General features: G+C 39.2%; 1 protein-coding gene across 2 annotated transcripts in view; it reads left to right on the top strand.

Annotated features, from left to right (window-relative positions):
• Positions 1–19,457, top strand: part of VCL (vinculin) — a 65,853-nt gene extending 46,396 nt beyond the window's left edge. The window contains exons 10-22 of one of the 2 annotated variants that reach the window (XM_061451137.1): positions 857–1,032; positions 2,226–2,416; positions 5,515–5,714; positions 5,845–5,973; positions 7,031–7,180; positions 7,793–7,901; positions 8,927–9,229; positions 9,866–9,990; positions 10,308–10,493; positions 12,827–13,033; positions 15,265–15,468; positions 16,093–16,197; positions 16,878–19,457. In XM_061451137.1, coding sequence (XP_061307121.1) covers positions 857–1,032; positions 2,226–2,416; positions 5,515–5,714; positions 5,845–5,973; positions 7,031–7,180; positions 7,793–7,901; positions 8,927–9,229; positions 9,866–9,990; positions 10,308–10,493; positions 12,827–13,033; positions 15,265–15,468; positions 16,093–16,197; positions 16,878–17,024 — 2,232 coding nt within the window. In that variant the 3' untranslated portion in view covers positions 17,025–19,457. The remainder of the gene's footprint in view (positions 1–856; positions 1,033–2,225; positions 2,417–5,514; positions 5,715–5,844; positions 5,974–7,030; positions 7,181–7,792; positions 7,902–8,926; positions 9,230–9,865; positions 9,991–10,307; positions 10,494–12,826; positions 13,034–15,264; positions 15,469–16,092; positions 16,198–16,877) is intronic. The other variant, XM_061451148.1, reaches the window with a different exon arrangement.
• Positions 19,458–19,844: the final 387 nt, after the last annotated feature.

Genomic DNA, 19,844 nt, shown 5'->3' with positions numbered 1-19,844 from the left:
ACATATAGGGGTGTTGGTTTTTTGAAGAAAAATCTTATATTCAGTAGTTTACAGGGTGCTGCAAGTTTTGCTCCAGCTTATGACCTTTCTTCATAAATTAGCATTGCTGAAAGTTTCAAGGTTGTGAAATTAATATGAGGAAACACCCAAAATTTGAACTTAGACTGATCTTATTAAAGAAAAGAGTAGAGGTGTTTCAGACTGCATGGATTTACCTGTGGGTAAAACTAGCCCTTTATTTGGACTCCGTTTTTGTGTGGAGTTCAGGATTTATAACTTCATATTGAAGTTGATCCTTTGTTATTGTAACTCTTAATCTCATTCTCCCTTCTCCTTCTCCATCACCCAGTACTGATGATGGTCATCAAATTATGAACCTTTTATATGTACCTTATCTGAATGTGTATGTACCTTATCTGAATGTGTATGTATGTATATTATAATCATATAAAGGTACATAAATATTGTATATGTTGAATGAGATTATGATTAGACTTGTTAGGAAGAGCACTGTAAAGAGTGCCACCCTGTGCACAAGAGCATCTGTTTTCTTTTTGAAAGCCAGATAATGAGTTTCTAAAGCCAGTAGTTTAATTTTACTTCTGAAAATGCTGCTGCAAATGTTGAGGAAGGAATGTAAAATCTTTTTTGACATCTTTTTCAAAACAGAGAATCTGCCAGATAATACAACAACATCATGGTCTAATAAAGAGAAACTGCTTTTGGAAAGTATTTTCTGTTAAATACAGTTTTGAAAGCTGTATTGGTATTTCTTTTTTAAAAGAAATTGTTTAAAGTCTGTATAGAAATAGCATTACTGTTTATCTTCACTCATACATAAATTCCTTCTATTAAGAACTGGCTTGCAGATCCCAATGGGGGCAATGAAGGAGAAGAACATATTCGGGGAATTATGGCTGAAGCAAGGAAAGTTGCAGAATTATGTGAGGAGCCTAAAGAAAGAGATGATATCCTTCGTTCCTTGGGTGAAATCTCTGCTTTGACAGCCAAGCTGTCAGATCTGCGACGACAGTATGTATTAGTTTTATCACAATTGGTTTATTTGAATTATCTTAATTTGCAGTTCAAAGTGTTGAACAAAATCAGAATATTGATTGGGGAATGTGGTTTCCTCCAAGAACTGTGAATGGACATCTTATACTTCTGTGTTTCTATATTGCATTTAGTAAAAATTGAATGCCAAGAATTGCAGAGTGTGGGGCAAGGAGCTAACTGTTTAATATCCTTTTAAAAATGTAGTTTATAAAATATGGATCTGTTTTGGAGCTTCAACCTTATGATTTCTATCCCAAAGCCCAGCTTGCACTATCTTCCTCAAAACCAAAACCCAACCTCCCCTCTCCCCCCTACTCTCCAAAAAAAAACCAACCCAACAAACCCAACAAAAATACAATGTGTAACTAGATTTGTATTACATAAGAAATATTTTCTTTCTACTACCTATGGAATATTTAACAGGCAAACTGGAGCCAAAAGTGGGATCCTTTGTACTGTCAAAACACTTCAAAGAAAGGAGAGAATGTGCCATTTTGTTTATACATACTAATGTCATCACTAAGTTGCAAGGTGAAATAGCTACCACTTCAATCAGTGTCGTTGTTCTAAGCTGTAACTGCAAAATATATAAGACTTTCATAAATTAGATTTCTGCATCAGTTTTGCAAAGAGGGTGCTTGAGAATGGGAGAGGAGAAACAGTTACTGTATAAACTGTGATCTTTATTTATGACCTGCTGCACTATATACAGGAATATTTTTCTTTCTTCGTGTGTTAGACACTTTAATCAAGTTTTCCTTGAGATTTAGCTGCTGCAGGTCTTAATGTGCTATCTTTTTTTCAAGTTTATATATAGCCTTGGTCCTGCTGCTGCTTACTTTTCTGCTCATAATCTGTGTGGCATTATCGGAGTTGCTCATAAGACAGCCATGTGGGAAATCAAGGTCATTCATCAGTATTACCAATGACAGTACCACACCTTCCCCCCACCTCAGTGCTGTGTCCAGCATGTGTAATATCCAGGTTCCATAGCGGGGCAATGTGAGGTGGGGATTTATGGATGACAGATCTGCATTATTTGCTCTGAGACTTGAGTGTCAAATTTAACCTTATTTAAAAAGATGAAGTACGTTTTATTGTGTGTTCCTGCTGAATTTGGGACTAGCTGTAAATGATCTTTATGTGACTATGCTTTTTTTCATCCTTAGTGGGAAAGGTGACTCTCCTGAGGCCCGTGCATTGGCTAAGCAAATAGCTACATCACTTCAGAATTTACAATCCAAAACAAACAGGGCTGTAGCAAATACTAGGCCAGTTAAAGCAGCTGTCCATTTGGAGGGCAAGATTGAGCAAGCTCAAAGATGGATAGACAATCCTACAGTTGCTGATCGGGGAGTAGGTAAGTGTTTCCATGTACTCGTCCCACCACAGTTTCATGGTTAAACGTGTTAGGAATTTTTAGGACTGAAACTACTGCTCCTGAGATACTGAGGATTCGTGGAATCTCTTCACTGATGTGGAGACCTGCAGTCTGTGGATGGACATGTATAGCCATTTGCTCTATATGGCTGCAGTGCTATTGAATCGGGCTTGCCCATGGTTTTCTTTGTCTTTTGGAAAGAACAACTCTGGTGAAGAATAGAATGTGTGCTGTAGAACAGACAAACTTTATAAACTTCTTGCTCTTATTGTCATGCAGATATACTATCTCATATTTGAATTTATACCTGCCCCAGCAAATTGAGTAATTAAGTCCTTCGGAGAGGAGACAAACATGCATAAACCTGACCTACAAATTATCACTTCTTATGTGGTTTATGGGTTATCTGAGGAGAATGCTCTTTAATCAAAGAGAAGGGTGATCTGATCATCCAAGCGTGCTGTCAGCAAGCATATAATTATGGTTCTGGAGTCACTTGACTGAGAGTTTATTGTAAACCATTTCTGAAATTTCTTGTTTAGCTTCTTTTGATGCTAGTGCAAGCAGGTGGATAAAGCTTCAAAACCAGATTCAGTAGGCTTTTTGTAGCAGTTAATTCTGACCAGTGTAGTTGCACTGGAGCAGTGCAGTTGATAACGAAACAGGCCTTGGAACTGGGTGGAATTGGGTGGAGACAGGCCTTATGTGAAGTAGTATAACTGCAAAACTTTCCTACCTCTTTCTCACACCTTGTCTGTCAAGATAGCTTCTGTTGTGTGAATAACCAATGACAGATCCTTGAATTAAAGATTGAGTGATGTTGATAGCTTGGACACTTGTGAAGTGCAAATTTATATGTGATATTTCAAACAGAATAGTGGAGTTCCATGTTTTGACGCTTGCTGATGAGCAAATTTCACACAGAATGAGATGACCAAGAAGGCAGTTGATAGGTCTTATGATGTATTTTGGCAGTGGCTGAGAACCTTCTCGAATGTGCTGTTTGTGTTGAATACAGTAACCTGTGAGATGCTTGGCTCAAAAAAGCACAAAACCTACACTCAAGTTTTATTATTTTTAATTGAGAAGCAACAAAAGTAACCTGAATTCTCCTCGAAGTCTGTAAGTGCCTGGTTAATCATGAGGCTGACAAAAATACTGAAAGCTTGGCGAAGGAACTGAAGTTTCTCAACACTGCATATACAGTATAGAATATAAATCAGAGGTGTGTTCTTCAGTCTGGACAGCACTTCTGCTAGAGTTTGGTCTGATACAATGTGAAAATATGTCAGTGTTCTCTGCAGTAGTGACGACCACGTCACAAATAACCGTGTGTTTGCAGTGATCCCAGGGCAGTGCTTCAACACAAACTGAATTTTGAAGGAACAAGGCAGAATGTGTATTTTATAAACATGTCAGCCACTTCAGTAGCCTTGGCTGCTACAGATATTTCCATGCAGTCATTATGAATTGTGCCATCTAAGTAATGGCTAACGTAATTGGCAGACACTGATGTACTGAAATACTAAACTGGTGCGTGACGTGCACTGGCTTGGTTGCACTTGACTTATGCAAAACAACAATTAAAAAACATCTTGGGACATTCCAATGGCACCAAACTTAGCTACAGTAATAAGCTCTCTAAAATGATGGTGGCAGTTCTGAGTGATTCTTGGATAGTCGAGTTCTGTGATAACTTCTTTCTGAATAATCTTGAGCTTGATCATGAACTTGGGTTACCTGTGTGTTCGCACTGGCTTAGAATGATTCTTCAGTAGGTCTTTAAAGGACTTAATATACAATGACTTCTTTTAAAAGAATCCTATCATATTAATGAAAGAACAGAGGAGCATATTCTTCTGAAAGAACAGGAAGCTTCTGTAAGTGAGTGAAATCACTCATGCTAAAAATAACTTTTTTGTATAGAAAAATTTTTGGCACACTGTGGAGGCTTTGTAAGGTGGTTCTTCCCCTGACACTTCTTCTTCCCCAGACACTTGACCCTTATCTACCCATGTGTCCTGGGTTCAGCAGTAGCAGTCATTTTTTTCTCCTTCTTGGTAGCTGGTGCAGTGCCGTGTTTTTGACTTTCAGCCTGGGAACGGTGCTGATAGCACCGATGTTTTTAGTTAGTGCTCAGATGTTTGGTCTGGCCAAGGACTTTGTGAGCCTCATGCTCTGCTAGGGAGGATGGGAAGCCAGGAGGAAGCAGAGACAGGACACCTGACCCAAACTGACCAAAGAGGTATTCCACAGCACGTCATGCCTGGGATGTAATTGAGAGTTACCAGGAAGGGCTAGGGCACTGCGGGGTTGGAGTTTTTATTGGTCGGTGCTTGGTCGTGCTAGGGGGGGTGAGTTATTGGTCGGCTGGTGCTGAGGTGTTGTGTTCTCTTCCCTTGTTATTTCCTTTATCATTATTATCATTGATGGTAGCAGCAGTGATTTGTGTTATACCTTAGTTACTAAACTGTTCTTATCTCAACCCGTGGGAGTTGCATTCTTTTCGATTCTCCTTCCCATCCCTTCGGGAGCAGGGGGAGGACAAAAAGGGGGAGGGGGGGTGAGAGAGTGACTGCATGATTTATGGCTGAATTTGTTTAAACCATGACAGCATGATTTTTGGAATCTGGAGAGAGGATATTCTGCTTTGTGGTTTGGGCTTTCTCCTTGGATTTTCTGCTTATCTCTTCCTGCTCATCTTCTAATGACTTGTAATGATGTGGAGATGCATTGCAGTACTTGGAATTTCAAGTGCTTTCTATTGGAGTTAACAGATTAATAATGTAGGAATAACTGACAGCTGCAATGGTTCGCTTCTGTCAGACCACCCTAGTTAAAAAGGATGCATCTAGCCAGAGTTGCTGTAATAAGCAAAAGAAACTGGTGAGAGTTGAATCGCTCTATGGGTTTGAACTGCAGTTATTCAAAGATAAACTGCAGAAGATACATTCTACTACCTGGAAAAGTGTTTTTAAAAGCAGTATTCTGTAGTGTCACTTCATGGGGCATCTGATTCATGCTTCCAGTTTTCTGTTCCACTGTATGTTACTGCAACATGACTTCTTCCACTGTAGGTCAGGCAGCAATTCGGGGTCTGGTGGCAGAAGGTCGTCGTTTAGCCAATGTCATGATGGGACCTTACCGTCAAGACCTGCTTGCCAAATGTGACCGTGTAGACCAGCTGGCTGCTCAGCTAGCTGACCTCGCAGCAAGAGGAGAGGGAGAATCTCCTCAGGCCAGGGCAATTGCTGCTCAGCTTCAGGACTCGCTGAAGGTAAAAATCTGCTCTTCTGCAGTAAAACGCATGATATGCAAGATGTTTATGGGACCTGAATCCCTAAACACATAATATTTCTGTATCATATGCTAATAATTTTCCTTTTTTTTTTTCTTTCTTTTTTAAGGATCTGAAAACACGGATGCAAGAGGCAATGACCCAGGAGGTTTCTGACATTTTTAGTGACACCACAACTCCTATTAAATTGTTAGCAGTAGCGGCCACTGCTCCCTCTGATGCTCCCAATAGAGATGAGGCAAGTATACCCAGGTGGTCTGCTTCCCTTGTGAAGCTTCAGTTATTGTTTAATTTTACCTGAATCAGTATTGTGAAAAATGAGTCAATAGTTTGAAAAACGAATTGGTATCTTTTTTCCTCAAGCTTGTGATACATGCTGTTAACTCTGGCAGCAGAATGATTGCCATGCAAATCTCTCTGGACTCCTGGAGATTGCAAATTGTGATATATATCCCTGGAAAATTATATTGGCCCTGACTTCAATAAATAGCAAAGATTTCTCCCCGTGATGTTTGTACCATGTTGCCTTCAGCATGCTAAAAATTCTTGTGCAAAATTCACTGACACACTAGTTAGCACATTGTGTATCTCAACATTATATAAACTGATTAAAATAGTCAAATTCATACCAGGATTTGTCAACTCTCTGTGAACAGATTTAACTGTTGTTGGATAACATTTCTTGTATTTCAAAGCTACTGGCTGCACATGAAGTATCTAAAACTCTGTGTCTGGCCGCTCTGTTTAGCTAGTTGATTTGAACATGATCAAAATGATTCCCAAGGCCATGAAGAATTTAGCTTTATGACAGATGAACCTTTTGTCGAAGTATTCTGCCTTGAGTAATCAAGGACTGTGGAAGGAGGGATTTTTTTTTTTTCCAATATGAAGCTTCATGTTTTAGAGTAAACCCCCCTATTTAGCTTCCAAATACAGTTACTTTTGGATTATGGTTTTGAAGATTCATCTCTGAGCTAAAATAGTCCTAATACAATACTTGTTACAAAGTAGTTGTCAGAAATCAGTGTACTTAATACCTCAAAGCTATAAAGTGTGTCAGCATCCTTTGTTGCCTGAGTTAGCAAAGGAAGTCCGGTAATAAAAAGATTCAAAAGATAAAACGGGTTCAAAGCTTTTGCATCCTTTTGTATCCTCTCAGAAGAATTAAGGCTGAATGTTATGGTACCATGGTGATGTTATGAAGGTGTTGCTGGTGTTTGACACTGAAGAAATTGTATATTTTAATAGGGAGATTAGGGGTTTCTTTCTTATGTATTTTCTCTTCTGACAACTAGGTGTTTGATGAAAGAGCTGCAAACTTTGAAAACCACGCTGCTAGGCTGGGAGCTACAGCAGAAAAAGCAGCTGCAGTTGGAACTGCCAACAAAACTACTGTGGAGGGCATTCAGGCAACGGTGAAATCTGCAAGGGAACTTACCCCTCAGGTTTGCGTCGTTATGCTCAAAGGGCTATTAAATGGGGTGGGGGCAACTTCTGTGAAGTTTTCTTCATGCTTCTGTTCTCAGAGAAAGATGTTAATATCAGCAGGACCACGCTGCTGGTGCTCTTAAAAGGGGAATGGCAAATATTTATGTATATGATATTATGTGGAAGAAACTGATTAAATGACTAGTCTTACTCCTCAACTTTTTGACAGAAGTGTTAGTGACTTATCTTTGGCAGAAAATTACTTTGAAGCTTAATAAAATATGTAATTGGAAAAAAAATGCTCTTCAATGAATTTTTTGTTTCCAAATTAAATTTCCATCTAAAATTTGGTGCTGTGCTAAGTATTGTACTTTAGTGCTTTCAAGACATGTTTTTAAGATATATTAGCATGTAATTGAAGTTCCAGGGGAAAAAAAAGTATTTGTGTCCACAAATTCCAGAAGCATTGTACATCTTCAAGCAGCTAGATGTTGCACTAGAATTAATGAACTAGTATTCCAACTGAGAACCTACACATCCAGCCCTGAAAAAAACACATGCATTTTCAAGAGTGTGTGATGTTGTTATATACCGATTTTTCCATGATTAAAAATGTTTTCCGTTGGCAGGTAGTATCAGCTGCTCGTATCCTCCTGAGAAATCCTGGAAATCAAGCTGCTTATGAACACTTTGAGACTATGAAAAACCAATGGATTGATAATGTAGAAAAAATGACAGGTAAAATAGGAATCTTTGAAGATTATGCTTGTGGCTAACTAGCTATTATGATTTTTTCCGTAGCCTGTTTGAATTGCTGCAACATGCATGAGAATAGTGACTGATGCCAAACTGAGAAGTAGGAATGTGCTGAGTCATTTAAAAATATGTATATGTTACAGTATAAACAAGCATCTTGCTTCATATATGTTAATTCTGAGCTCCAAGGGAGTAAATTTAGCTTTAATTCTTTTGCAGGGAGAAGTAGAATACCTGTCCGTGTCAGGGGAGCTGAAACTAGATGATCTTTAAGGTCCCTTCCCACCCAAACCATTCTATGATGACTGTTCATTGAGATTGCTACTCACTGTAGCAACTTGAGGTTTTTCTCTTCAGTCTTGGCATGTTGAATAAGGACAGATAATTAAGTGGGGATAAGAAAACATGCTCAAAATATTGTAGCAGCTTGGTGAAAGCAGTGAATAAAACAAAGCTGTTGATCTACTGAATCCTGCTGAGAGACCTCAGTGTTTCCAAACTGCAGATCCTTTGCACTGGTGTGCTTATCTCTTGACTGTGTACTACCTCCTTTTCCATCCCCATAATCAAGTTGTGGGTATTTTAAATTTTACTGCCTTATTCCTATATATCACCCTTAAGTAAAAGCACAGCCAGAGCGATATTTCCTTTTGGATGAATGGGAGAGGTGTAAAAAGTACTGAATATGCTTAAAGAAAGTTGGTGGTAGGAAGGAATCTCAGTGGCATGCATTGTATAAGCCAGTTCTTGACTTGGCAACATTCCACAGTAGATGGGCAAGAGCTTGGGATGTCATTAATGGGAGCATGACCATGTTTGTGGTACTTATGTACCACATAATCAAAGTAAAACTGCAGTAATACATTTGTTTTGATTTCCATGACCCCTTCTGCCCCTTCCCAGTTTGGAAATAACTTACTTCTCTGGTTGTGAGCAGCCTCTGGAATACCAAATATCCCTTTCCACAGTTGAAACTAGAATCTTAATATGTGTAACTTTTATTCTAGGGTTGGTGGATGAAGCCATTGATACTAAATCTCTGTTGGATGCGTCAGAAGAGGCTATTAAGAAAGACCTTGATAAATGTAAAGTTGCAATGGCCAACATTCAACCTCAGATGCTGGTAGCTGGTGCCACCAGCATTGCTAGGCGAGCAAACCGCATCCTCCTGGTAGCAAAAAGAGAGGTTGAAAATTCAGAAGATCCTAAATTCCGGGAGGCTGTTAAAGCAGCTTCTGATGAGTTAAGCAGAACTATATCACCGATGGTAATGGATGCTAAAGCTGTGGCAGGAAACATTTCTGATCCCGGTAAGGATTCAGTCAGCTAATTGGTTGTTTTTCACTAGCTGCAGATGATGGGAAGTAGTGCTCATTTTGTCCTGTACAGCTGTGTCTCCCCTTTCATGCAAATAAAGTGTACACGTAAATCTCAGAACAGTGAAATCAAGGTCACAACATGAATCCTGTGTTCAGATTCACAACTGCTGAATCCTGCTCTTTTAAAATGCAGTGAAAGCCCTTTGGCATAATCAAGAGAGAAGGATTCGGCATTCTTCTTTATTATTTCATAATCCTTATTAGAAGTATTTGTGCTAGAGCTGAACATGGCCTTTCTCTCTCAGCGTCGGCCTAGGAAAAAGTATTTGTTACTAGTTATTGGTAATACTGTTTTATATAAGAACATATTACCTAATTTCTTTCATTCTAAAAGTTCTGTTAGGAATTACTTTGGCTATTGGCTGTGACTTACTCAGCCAAAGCATATGACACTAACATTTGAAACATGTAAATCCACTGCAAGCAATTGGGTAGTTTTTAAGCATTTTTTTGTCACAGATATAAGTGTACTTGGCACAGTATATTGTAGAAACAATTTTTTGGGGTAGTGTTGCAGTTCTAAATATTACAGAATGCTCTTAAACTGGTAATGGGATTTTTGTTCAGGTTTGCAGAAGAGTTTCTTGGATTCTGGATACAGAATTCTGGGAGCTGTGGCCAAAGTCAGAGAAGCCTTCCAGCCTCAGGAACCAGATTTTCCCCCTCCTCCTCCTGACCTGGAGCATCTTCGTGTAAGTGCAGCATAGTCTGTAATACAATACACAGCTGTCACTGATGTGTGAATTGCACACTGAAATTGAGATTATTTTTATTCCTTACAAATAAAATGTATTGTCTGGCCAGCCATGCTTACAAGTGGCATTAAGTCTAAAATCTAGCAATCTGGTTTTCAAAAGGAGAGATTAAAACATGGTATTTCCTTTAACAGGGGGCACTTGAAAGCCTGAAAAAGGCATAGGGTCATGCAGTCATGTCTTGCCATGACACCATTCTTTGCTCAGTCTGTGTACTGTTTTGTTGCACTGAATCAGAGTTTTGCATTTCTTAGCTGACTGATGAGCTTGCTCCTCCAAAACCACCACTGCCAGAAGGTGAGGTTCCCCCGCCCAGACCACCACCACCTGAAGAAAAGGATGAAGAGTTCCCAGAGCAGAAAGCAGGAGAAGCTATTAATCAGCCCATGATGATGGCTGCTAGGCAGTTGCATGATGAAGCCCGGAAATGGTCTAGCAAGGTAAGAAGTTGTTAGAAGTATCTTGTGCTACAAGGAATTTGTTTTGGTTTGGGTTTTGTTTTGGTTTGTTAGGATCAGTGTGTTTGGTCCAAAGCCAGTTGTCTCAGTGAAAGAGGAAGTCACCGAGACTTCCAATAGCAGACCAAGTAGTAAAAACGCTGCTGGAATTAGAAACCCTTTTAAGTTTGCAGTGAACTAGGGTCAACTGTTCTAATACTCAGAATTGCTGGAATGCTTTATTGACACACCTCTTTGAACACAAATATGCCTTGTATGCTAAGCTGTTTGTGATCTTGATGCTAGTATTGCCTAGAGAGCCACTAATAAGCTGATTGCTATATTTAAGTGACTTTTTGACATCCATACAGACTTTTAAGATGCCAGCAGCAGGAATCATGAGCTAGTCGTCTTCATTCTGGAAGGAGCTGCAAGTTACTTTGCTATTAATCAATCTGGCACATTTATGATAGGAGAATTGACCATATATAGATGGCCTGGTCTCATCCTTTTCTGTAGTGAGTCACATTCACTGCCAAGGTCAAAATCCTTCATTTCCTTACCGTTTCAGTGCTATGACAAAGCGATGTGAACTCATCAGTCTTAAAACTACTTTGCTTCCTCCCCTTTTTCCCCAAAGAGATATATTTTATCTCTGGCAGCAACTGAGTAACTGAGCTTCTGAGATTTAGGCTTCTGCAGGTATAAATTAACGGTCAGAATTTGGCTTTTGAAATCTCCACTTTTCTCTCATCATGTTGTTGAATGAGCAGATCAACTTGAATAGCTTACAGAATCAACTAAAGTGCTTTGTGCTTAAGGAACATTTGTTCTGGAAGTACAGATAAAACACAAAAGAACTCCTGCAAATCAGTTTGACAGTCTTCTCCCATAAAATGAAAAGCTTTATTTTCCCCATACTTCTGGGTATACCAAATATATATTTACATTACTAAAGGGATAGTGCTGGAATGTATTGGTCATCTAGGAGGGTAGTTTTGAGGTACTTTACCACGTGTTATGCTTATGGAGAGGTAAAAAGATACTTAGTCTTTTAAAAAAGTTTTGGTAACATTCTTCATTCTTGTAAGATCTAAAACTGATTTTGTTTTTTCTCCTTTCTGGGCTTTTATGTACTCCATTTTTCTCATGGAGCACAAACTGAACACAGGCTATTGCTTTAGCTTTCCCTGCCTTTCTTGCTCATTTGGATAAATCAGAGAAAGAGGGATATTTGGAAACCTTTTCTTAGATTAAGACTTAAATAGAATTTGTCTTTGAAGCTGAGTTGATTTGGCAGCATGTAAAAGTTACAGCTTCCTTCCGAAACTTATGTGTGGTGGTGGTGTTGTAGTTTGGGTTGGGTTTTGTTGTTTTGTTTTTTTTTTCTACAAAAGGCCATATCTTAAGCAAAGCACAGTTGAAAATGCATTCATTTTGATAGTTGGAGTTTTATCACACTTGCCTTTAGTCAAAGAAATACAGTTGGTAAACTTGTAGGATATTTTTGTATTGAAATGCTGCTTTATTATAAATGCCTGTATTGTTATACTACTTACCTCTTCCTTGTGCCTACCCTAACCCTCTTTTTTTTCTTTCAAGGTAATGGATACAACATAAACATATTGTGGCAAAACAGTACCATATGCTTCATAATCCTTTTATTCTGCTAATTCTGTTTCAATATTTTTTAAGTGTTATATTCACAGCATTCATAACATTCCGTATCATCTCCTCTTTTCATAACCTGGTATTGTTCTTTTTTATGTTATCCATGATACTTTAACACTCATTTCACAGTGTCTCCCATCCCAACTTGTTCTTTTTACCCTACAGCAAGCAGTGTCAGTGGGTTTTGTGTGATCACGCTGCTGTCTCTTCTTAGCACATGTATGTGAACAGCTTCCATACAAAGCTTTCTGTCTGCACAAATACCATGGTCATCAGCTGCTGTGCCTGCTTCTATGCAGTCAAACCAGCTTTCATCTAAACAGGAAATCCATCAGTTTCACCACTGTCTTGCCAGAAATGTTGTTCTGCAAGCCAGCCTCTGTCTGTAGAAGCTGTATCCTCAGATGGCAAATGATGCTGCATCTTTGAATTGTAACCTCTTAATATTTTTGGTAACTTTGGTCCACAGGTGAAATGTTTGTTTCCTTCTGCTAATCTTGTATTACTTCCTCCTTCTGACCTGATCCTAGAGCGGCCTGGTCAGATCCTGAGAGACCAAGAGGATGTTTTGGTCACTAAAACAGCTCAGTTCATGCTCTTCTACCAAATTCTGCTTCTTGTACTAACTGTCCCCTGTTTCTCCACCCTTGCTGCCACCTGCAAAGCCTGTGACTGTGATTAATGAAGCGGCTGAGGCTGGTGTAGATATAGATGAGGAGGATGATGCAGATGTTGAATTCACTCTCCCCTCTGACATTGAAGATGATTACGAGCCTGAGCTGCTGCTAATGCCAACCAATCAGCCCGTTAACCAGCCCATTCTGGCTGCTGCTCAGTCTCTGCATCGGGAAGCAACCAAGTGGTCTAGTAAGGTACTCCCGAGTCTCCCCGGGGACTGATCCGTGTGCATCCAGCCATTTGGAACGCTGACACATTTGCATCACTCTTGATCCCTGCTGGGCCCGGCCATTCTGAATGAATAAGTGTGTCTGCACTTTATTTTAAGGACTGAAAGTGGCTTCACAAGTTTGCTAGATCTTGTTTGTCAGTGCCGGATTAAAGCTTGATTTGGGTCACTTATTAATATTCAAAGACTTCTTTTCCCCTTGCATCTGCCTGTTCTTATTTGTTGTAGCAGTTTTCAAATTGAAATAGGGGCTGTCTTCCCTCTCCTGCTCCTGTTCTTTTTTTCCATTCATTTGGACTACCTGGGAAGCCATGGGTAATGGTTTCTTAATGACTTCCAGATACATCAGAGAATACAGCATTCAAGAAGTCATTTAACCTGTCTGTTGTGCTTGGCCTCCACTGATGCCATCAATTAAAATACCTTCCAACAACAAGGAATGGCTTTGTATGGCAGTGTTTCTCGAAGAGGATTGACTGTCTGCTGGCTTGCACTTGGCTGTATTGCAAATGCTGGTCTTGAGAGAATTCTTTTATGAAGAAACTGCACTGAATGCTGTTAGCTGCTGAATTGAGATTGTATTTATGTAAAACCAGTGGAAATGTAACACGAGGTTCAGACATTCACAAGTAGCCTGTCTCCTCTGTGTAAGCACAAATGCTTGCAAGACTGGTCACTTTTCATAGCATGCTGCAAAAATAAGGTTGGTGTCCCTTAACAAACCAAGATGAGGGGGGTGTATGTGTATGTATGTTTACATAGGTAGATGTACCAAACTGTTCTATTAAAAAAGGGATTTAAAAATGTTCTTGTCCTTTACAGATTCTGATGCTTGGATAACTTGTTAGAGAGCTTCGTAAATGACACTGGTCCTAATTTCTTGATCCTCCTACGTGAAAACATGGAAAAACTTTGCTATGTCATTTGCATCCTAACTGGTTATACTAGCAAACTGTTTAGCTATTAGGTCACGGTAACAAATAGTTCAGCCTTTTGTGTTATCTGTATCTGTAAAATATCTGGGATTTCTTCTTGAATTTGCTAGCAGTGAGTCATGGAAATATGTGCTTATAGGGATAGAGAATACACTTGTTAAGTTGGGTTCTCGCTGTGTACTCTTTGCTCCAAACTTCATCAGTCATTAATTGTGGAATTATACTGAGAAAAGAGTGTGCTAATCCTTAAAATCACTCTGCTAATACTTCATCCACACCACAGGAATGCTTCATGGCACCAAATAATTCACTGTTGTCTAACAACTTTCTACAAAGGTGAATCTAAATATACTAATAGACTACTAACAATTGATCATATAGGTCTGCTTTTTCTTGCACTAGGTTTCTCTCTGGAACAGTGTGTAAGAAATGGTTTTGCCTTATTCCTACATAATTCATATTTCAAATATTTCTCAGGGTATTTCTGTGACTAATTTTGATGTACAAGAAATCTGGCTTTTAATGTAAGAAATATCATTATATCATTGCATTATCTTTTGAACTATTACGTAGTTCTCTCCTGGAAGCTTTATTTTTAAGGGGCAGATTTTGTCAAAAAGGAAGATAGATTTTTCAAGGAATACCTTGAAACGAAATAAACCAACCAACCAAAACAAAGAAAAGTAACAGTTGCATCTCATTTCCACATTACTTGTGACAGAAGATAATGTATGTTACAGATTCTCTTCCATTTTTCCTTTTACAGCATAGCAACACAGCTGATGCTTTAACAACTTCATTTTCAGAGGCCACTGAATATTTCATGCTCAACTGTTATGACTATACTATTTAACTTCATTCGTGCTATTTGGTTTAACAAGCTATTTAGCACACTTTTAATTTAAAGCCTTTTTTGCGAAATCTGGAATTCCAAGTCCTAATAACATGCTTTATCTTAAAACCCATCCAGCAGAGCAGTAACTCTCATTCCATGGACAAAACTAACTTCTTTAAACTTCTTTTACCACTTCTTTTCCAGTTTTGAAGCGAAGTTTTTCCTGAGTGTTAGGAAGAAAAATGTTAAGAAATGCATGATTAGTACAGCTCTTCCCTGTTCCTTGAAGAAACCTCTGTTCACAAATGGTTCTTCCATCCTTAACCTCTAGAAAGTGCTGCTACCCAAATGTAGACTGCCACTGAGCCTTGACTTCTGTGCAGCACCTGTGGTGGTGAGAAGGCTAACTCATCTTCTTCTCTTCAGGGTAATGACATCATTGCTGCTGCTAAACGCATGGCGCTCCTAATGGCAGAGATGTCGCGCCTGGTGAGAGGAGGCAGTGGAAACAAGCGCGCCCTCATTCAGTGTGCGAAGGACATTGCTAAGGCCTCAGATGAAGTCACTCGGTTAGCCAAAGAGGTGGCAAAGCAGTGCACTGACAAGCGCATTAGAACAAACCTCTTGCAGGTAATGAGGTAACTTGTGAATGCCTCAACTACTCCCCTCACCCCTTTTCCTCTCTTGGCGTGAGTAAGCACAGGAATTGTGGCAGTAAACCGTGTATCTTTCCTTGGCTTGGAAGGTTTCATCAAGTTCTACATCTGTTTTTAGATCCCATGGCCACATATATTTTGTAAAGTCAGGATTTTTTTTAGAGGTGAGTGGAAAATGCCAGTGTCTAAAGAAGTTAGAAAAATAGGGTGTTATGAACACTGGTCTGTCCTAAGCCTGCATTGCTTTGTATTTCATCTACTTACTCCTTTATATCAAAGAAGAGTAGCAGAAATATAACACTCCTTAGTGTTTCAGTCTCAGCTAAACATACGTGATGCCAATCATAACCAAGCAGGTCCTTGAGGAATATCTGGAAGAAAGGAAAAATCGTGGCTCCATCCCAAAAATTCCAAAAGCAAGTAAAATCAAGTAACTTAGCAATATTTGTCAGGAAGTCCTCAAGGCCATAAGATCCCCTCTATGCTTATTCCTGATCTTATGGTAAAAACAAAATCAAAAAGTGTTCTGAAAAAAACCCAACAGATAATGTGCTGGTTCAGTTGTCAACGTGAGGTGGTTTTTATCCCCCTTCCGTAGGTCTGTGAGCGAATCCCAACCATCAGTACACAACTGAAAATTCTCTCCACTGTCAAAGCTACCATGCTGGGCAGAACTAACATCAGCGATGAAGAGTCGGAACAGGTAAGAGGTGTAAAAGTTGATGCTAGTGTGGAAATGTTGATAAGCTTAATGTGAACAAATATATACATGTAGTATTGGCTGTGTTCTGGGAACTCGATGTTTGGTGGCTTACCTCAGCTGTTCAGTGGTGCTCATTTTAGTACAACACCTTGGTTTCTGACTCAAAAGCTGCAGTTTAATAGAGGAACATCAATCCTTCTCAAGCCAAAAAAGTTACTCTGGCTCAAATTTTTGTATGAACAACTTGTTAATTTCCTCGTTTTAACAGTGAAAAGTGAGCTAGCTGAAGACCTTGCTTCTACAAATAGAGCAAGTTTGACATTGGAGGAGTACAAGCACTCTGTGGTGGAGTGTACTGAAAATATTTGTTCTCCAACAACATCTTGAGTACTCGCAGTTCTGTTAGTTCCCAAATGCATGTTTTCAGTTGAAATCCTGCAGTTTTTGCTTCTGGGAGATTGTTCTACTTTGGGACACTCAGTTTTTATTCAGATTTCGCAGAAATACACAAATGAGGTTTCCAGAGGTGAATTGTTCCATTTATTTTTTTTTAGTTTAAATTAGCAATAACCTGACTTAAGCTGCTTATACTGGGGGTCCTTGTGCACAATGGGCTTCTGTGCTACTCTCTTGGACATGGTATTTACCAATACATTTTCAATTTGTCTTTTTCTTGACAGGCAACTGAGATGCTGGTTCATAACGCCCAGAATCTCATGCAGTCTGTGAAGGAAACTGTGAGAGAAGCTGAAGCAGCATCCATTAAGATAAGAACAGATGCTGGATTCACTCTTCGCTGGGTCAGAAAAACCCCCTGGTATCAGTAGACACTTGCCACATAGGTATTATTTTGTGTAACTTAAAATGCCTTTTTTTTTCTTGGAAACAGAAGAGATGTATTAACAGCAAGAGGTGCTGTATACCTGATCTTAAGACTAGCTTATGCTAATGCCCCATTCTACGGGTATGAATTAGAATGCATTTCAAATGTCTTTGGAACACATTTGATACCCAACACCTCATGGCTTCCGAAGGCAGACAGTTCGTATCACCTGTTTTTTATCAGTTTGCTTTTGAAGATTCTCTTGATGAATTCCGTACTCCCAGAAGCACATTTCATTTATGCACTGTATACTCCAGTAGTTTCCATGTGATGATATAAAACATGGACCTCACTTCAAGCTTGTGTTAAGATAGGACACTATTGGTTACTTGGCAGTTTTTTAGGGACAGCCATTGATACAGAAACATTGAACACGTCAGCAGGATTTCAGCTGCCTGGTTTAAAACCACGCAGAAATGATGGAAGATGTAGGGGGGTTATATTTACAGGTATGGGAGGGCAGCAGAACAGTTGTAAACTGAGGATTACGATTCCATGTCTGAAATTATATTCTCTGATTTGTGCCTGGCAGCAGTATTTTAACAAAAACTGGAGCTCTGTCACCCTCCTGTAACCCTGTAAGTAGGCATTCCAGAACTCCTGTACTGTACTGAAATGCTTTGCAGCGGATGTTAGTGGCACACTATTGACAGCTTGAGCCTTACGGCTGGAGACCTTAACTCATGGACGTCTTTCCTTCTTGCTCAATTCACTAACATAGTGAGCTGGAAAATCCTGGTTCTCTTGAGCTACCTGCATGTCCAGGACCAGAAAACATCACATGCTGGCTCTTTCCTTCTGAAAACCAAATGAGCACATGCGATTATTCTTTTTTTAACTCTTCCCTCCATTTAGTGTTATTCCAGCCACTCAAGGTGAAAGTTAAAAGATAAAGATACTGAATTAAACAGGACCTTTTGCTTCACTACCCTGGTTTCCAACAATGCATAAGGCACATAACCTGCACGATTTCAAAGAAGAGCTGCAGTGACATTAAACTCTTTTTAGGCAGCCTAATGGTTACCAGCAAGTGGTAATGTGAAATATACTGGGCTATTTTTACTGTTTTTGACGGCTCAAAATCTTTTTTCAAGGTCTAATAATAGGGAATTGCACAAAGTGTTACTGTATCTTAAAAAAGGCAGACAAAACCGTAACAATTAACCCCCCCCAACAAAATCCCCCATTCCTCTCATTATTAAAATAAACTTGGGATGCTTTTATCCTTCCATAACTGAACATGCCTTCATAGATTTATATACATACATACACACACACATTCGTTTCATTGCTTCCTGGTCTCTTTTGGCACTTGACAGAAAGCAGGATTGTTGTTTTAGAATGAGTCTCTACATTTGCAAGACTTCTGCCCAGATCAACACTGACCTCATGATGCCCTCTTAATTTGCTGAAGTGTTGCATGATCAAACCACCTTTAACAGAAGTGCCCTTGTGGAAGAACTGCTCTGTCTTAACAGCTCAAAGGAGGAGGTACATGACAGTTTACCTGTCTGCAATTCTACACTTGGACTTCCTCCTCTCCACCCCCTTTGTTGCACTGTTATCTAAAAAGGGAAGTCAAACTGATTTTGTTACAGCTGCCTCAACCTGACCTTAGCAAGAGAAAAACGTGTTCATCTTTAATTCACTCCTTGTGTCTCGGTATTACGGAATATGTGGTACTTCGGATCTTTCCTTAATATTCTCTTCTTGCAATTACCTGCAACAGGAAGAGGAAGGAAGGGGTGCCAGAGCCTTAACCTGAATGTCTTGCATTTGGTTGGTTTGTACCAGATCTTTAACATAATTGTAATGTAGTAATTTCTATTTAATAGTAAATAACACTGAATTAGGTAGGGATTATTTTTAAAGGATTTTTCTAAGTAGTCTTCCTGTATTCCTTTTTAATGCTCCTCACATTTCTTCCCTTCCCCCTTCCCAGTTCAGGCTTCTCTGTGAGATTTTTTTAGCATCACTGTTTAGTTGCTTGACTGATATTAATGCAATATTACTAATGCCTTTAATACATAATTGTTTATGCCAAAGATCACCTTTTGTTTATTGCAGAATGTTTGCAGCAAAGTTACAAATCATGGTTGCCTTTGATATCCTTCCAGAATGTTTGCTATAAGTTCTTGGCCTGTTTTGTAGAAGCTGAGATCCATGTCCACCTTATGCAATTACTTCTTTTTTGAACCCTAGTGGTCTTCAGACCTGAAATGCAGAAAATATTTGAAAACAAGACCATGAATGTCACTTAGAAATGTTTTGCCACTATAAAACTTTGTTTATAAACCAAAATGTATTGTATAGTCTAATGTTTTCAACCTTCCTTTGGTTCTGTTAAAACAATAAAAATGCATTTGTACAAATGTCAGCCTGTGAGTGTTAATGGTAATGGAGCAGTGGGTGACACAGTAACAAGGGGAGTAAAAAGCTAAAGCAGCAGAACCACTAAAGGACAGATGTTTCTGCATATTCTGAACAAAGTGCAGTTTCTCAGACAGAAGATGTTCAAGTTGTTTCTGTCTTTTGTGCCCATAAAACTAATAATTAAAGAACTTGATGAAAGCTGTAATCCAGTGGGGAAAAAACTGGAGCTCTTCCAGAGGCCTGGTGGTTATCTGTTCTAGTAGCATTGGGCAAGGTTCTGAAAACTTGAAATTTTCTGTCACTAAGGAAAGATGTGCTGCTCTGGGCAGCACCTCATTAATCTGAGTTTTACTTCACAAACTGAATGCAGGGGTGATTAGCATGGAATCCC

The sequence above is a fragment of the Pezoporus flaviventris genome, unplaced genomic scaffold (genome assembly GCF_033815535.1).
Source record: "Pezoporus flaviventris isolate CSIRO_AGI_PZ_B2104156 unplaced genomic scaffold, CSIRO_AGI_Pfla_v1 ptg000001l, whole genome shotgun sequence".
In the NCBI taxonomy this organism is placed as follows: domain Eukaryota; kingdom Metazoa; phylum Chordata; class Aves; order Psittaciformes; family Psittacidae; genus Pezoporus; species Pezoporus flaviventris.
This window is presented reverse-complemented; position numbering and strand designations above follow the sequence as displayed.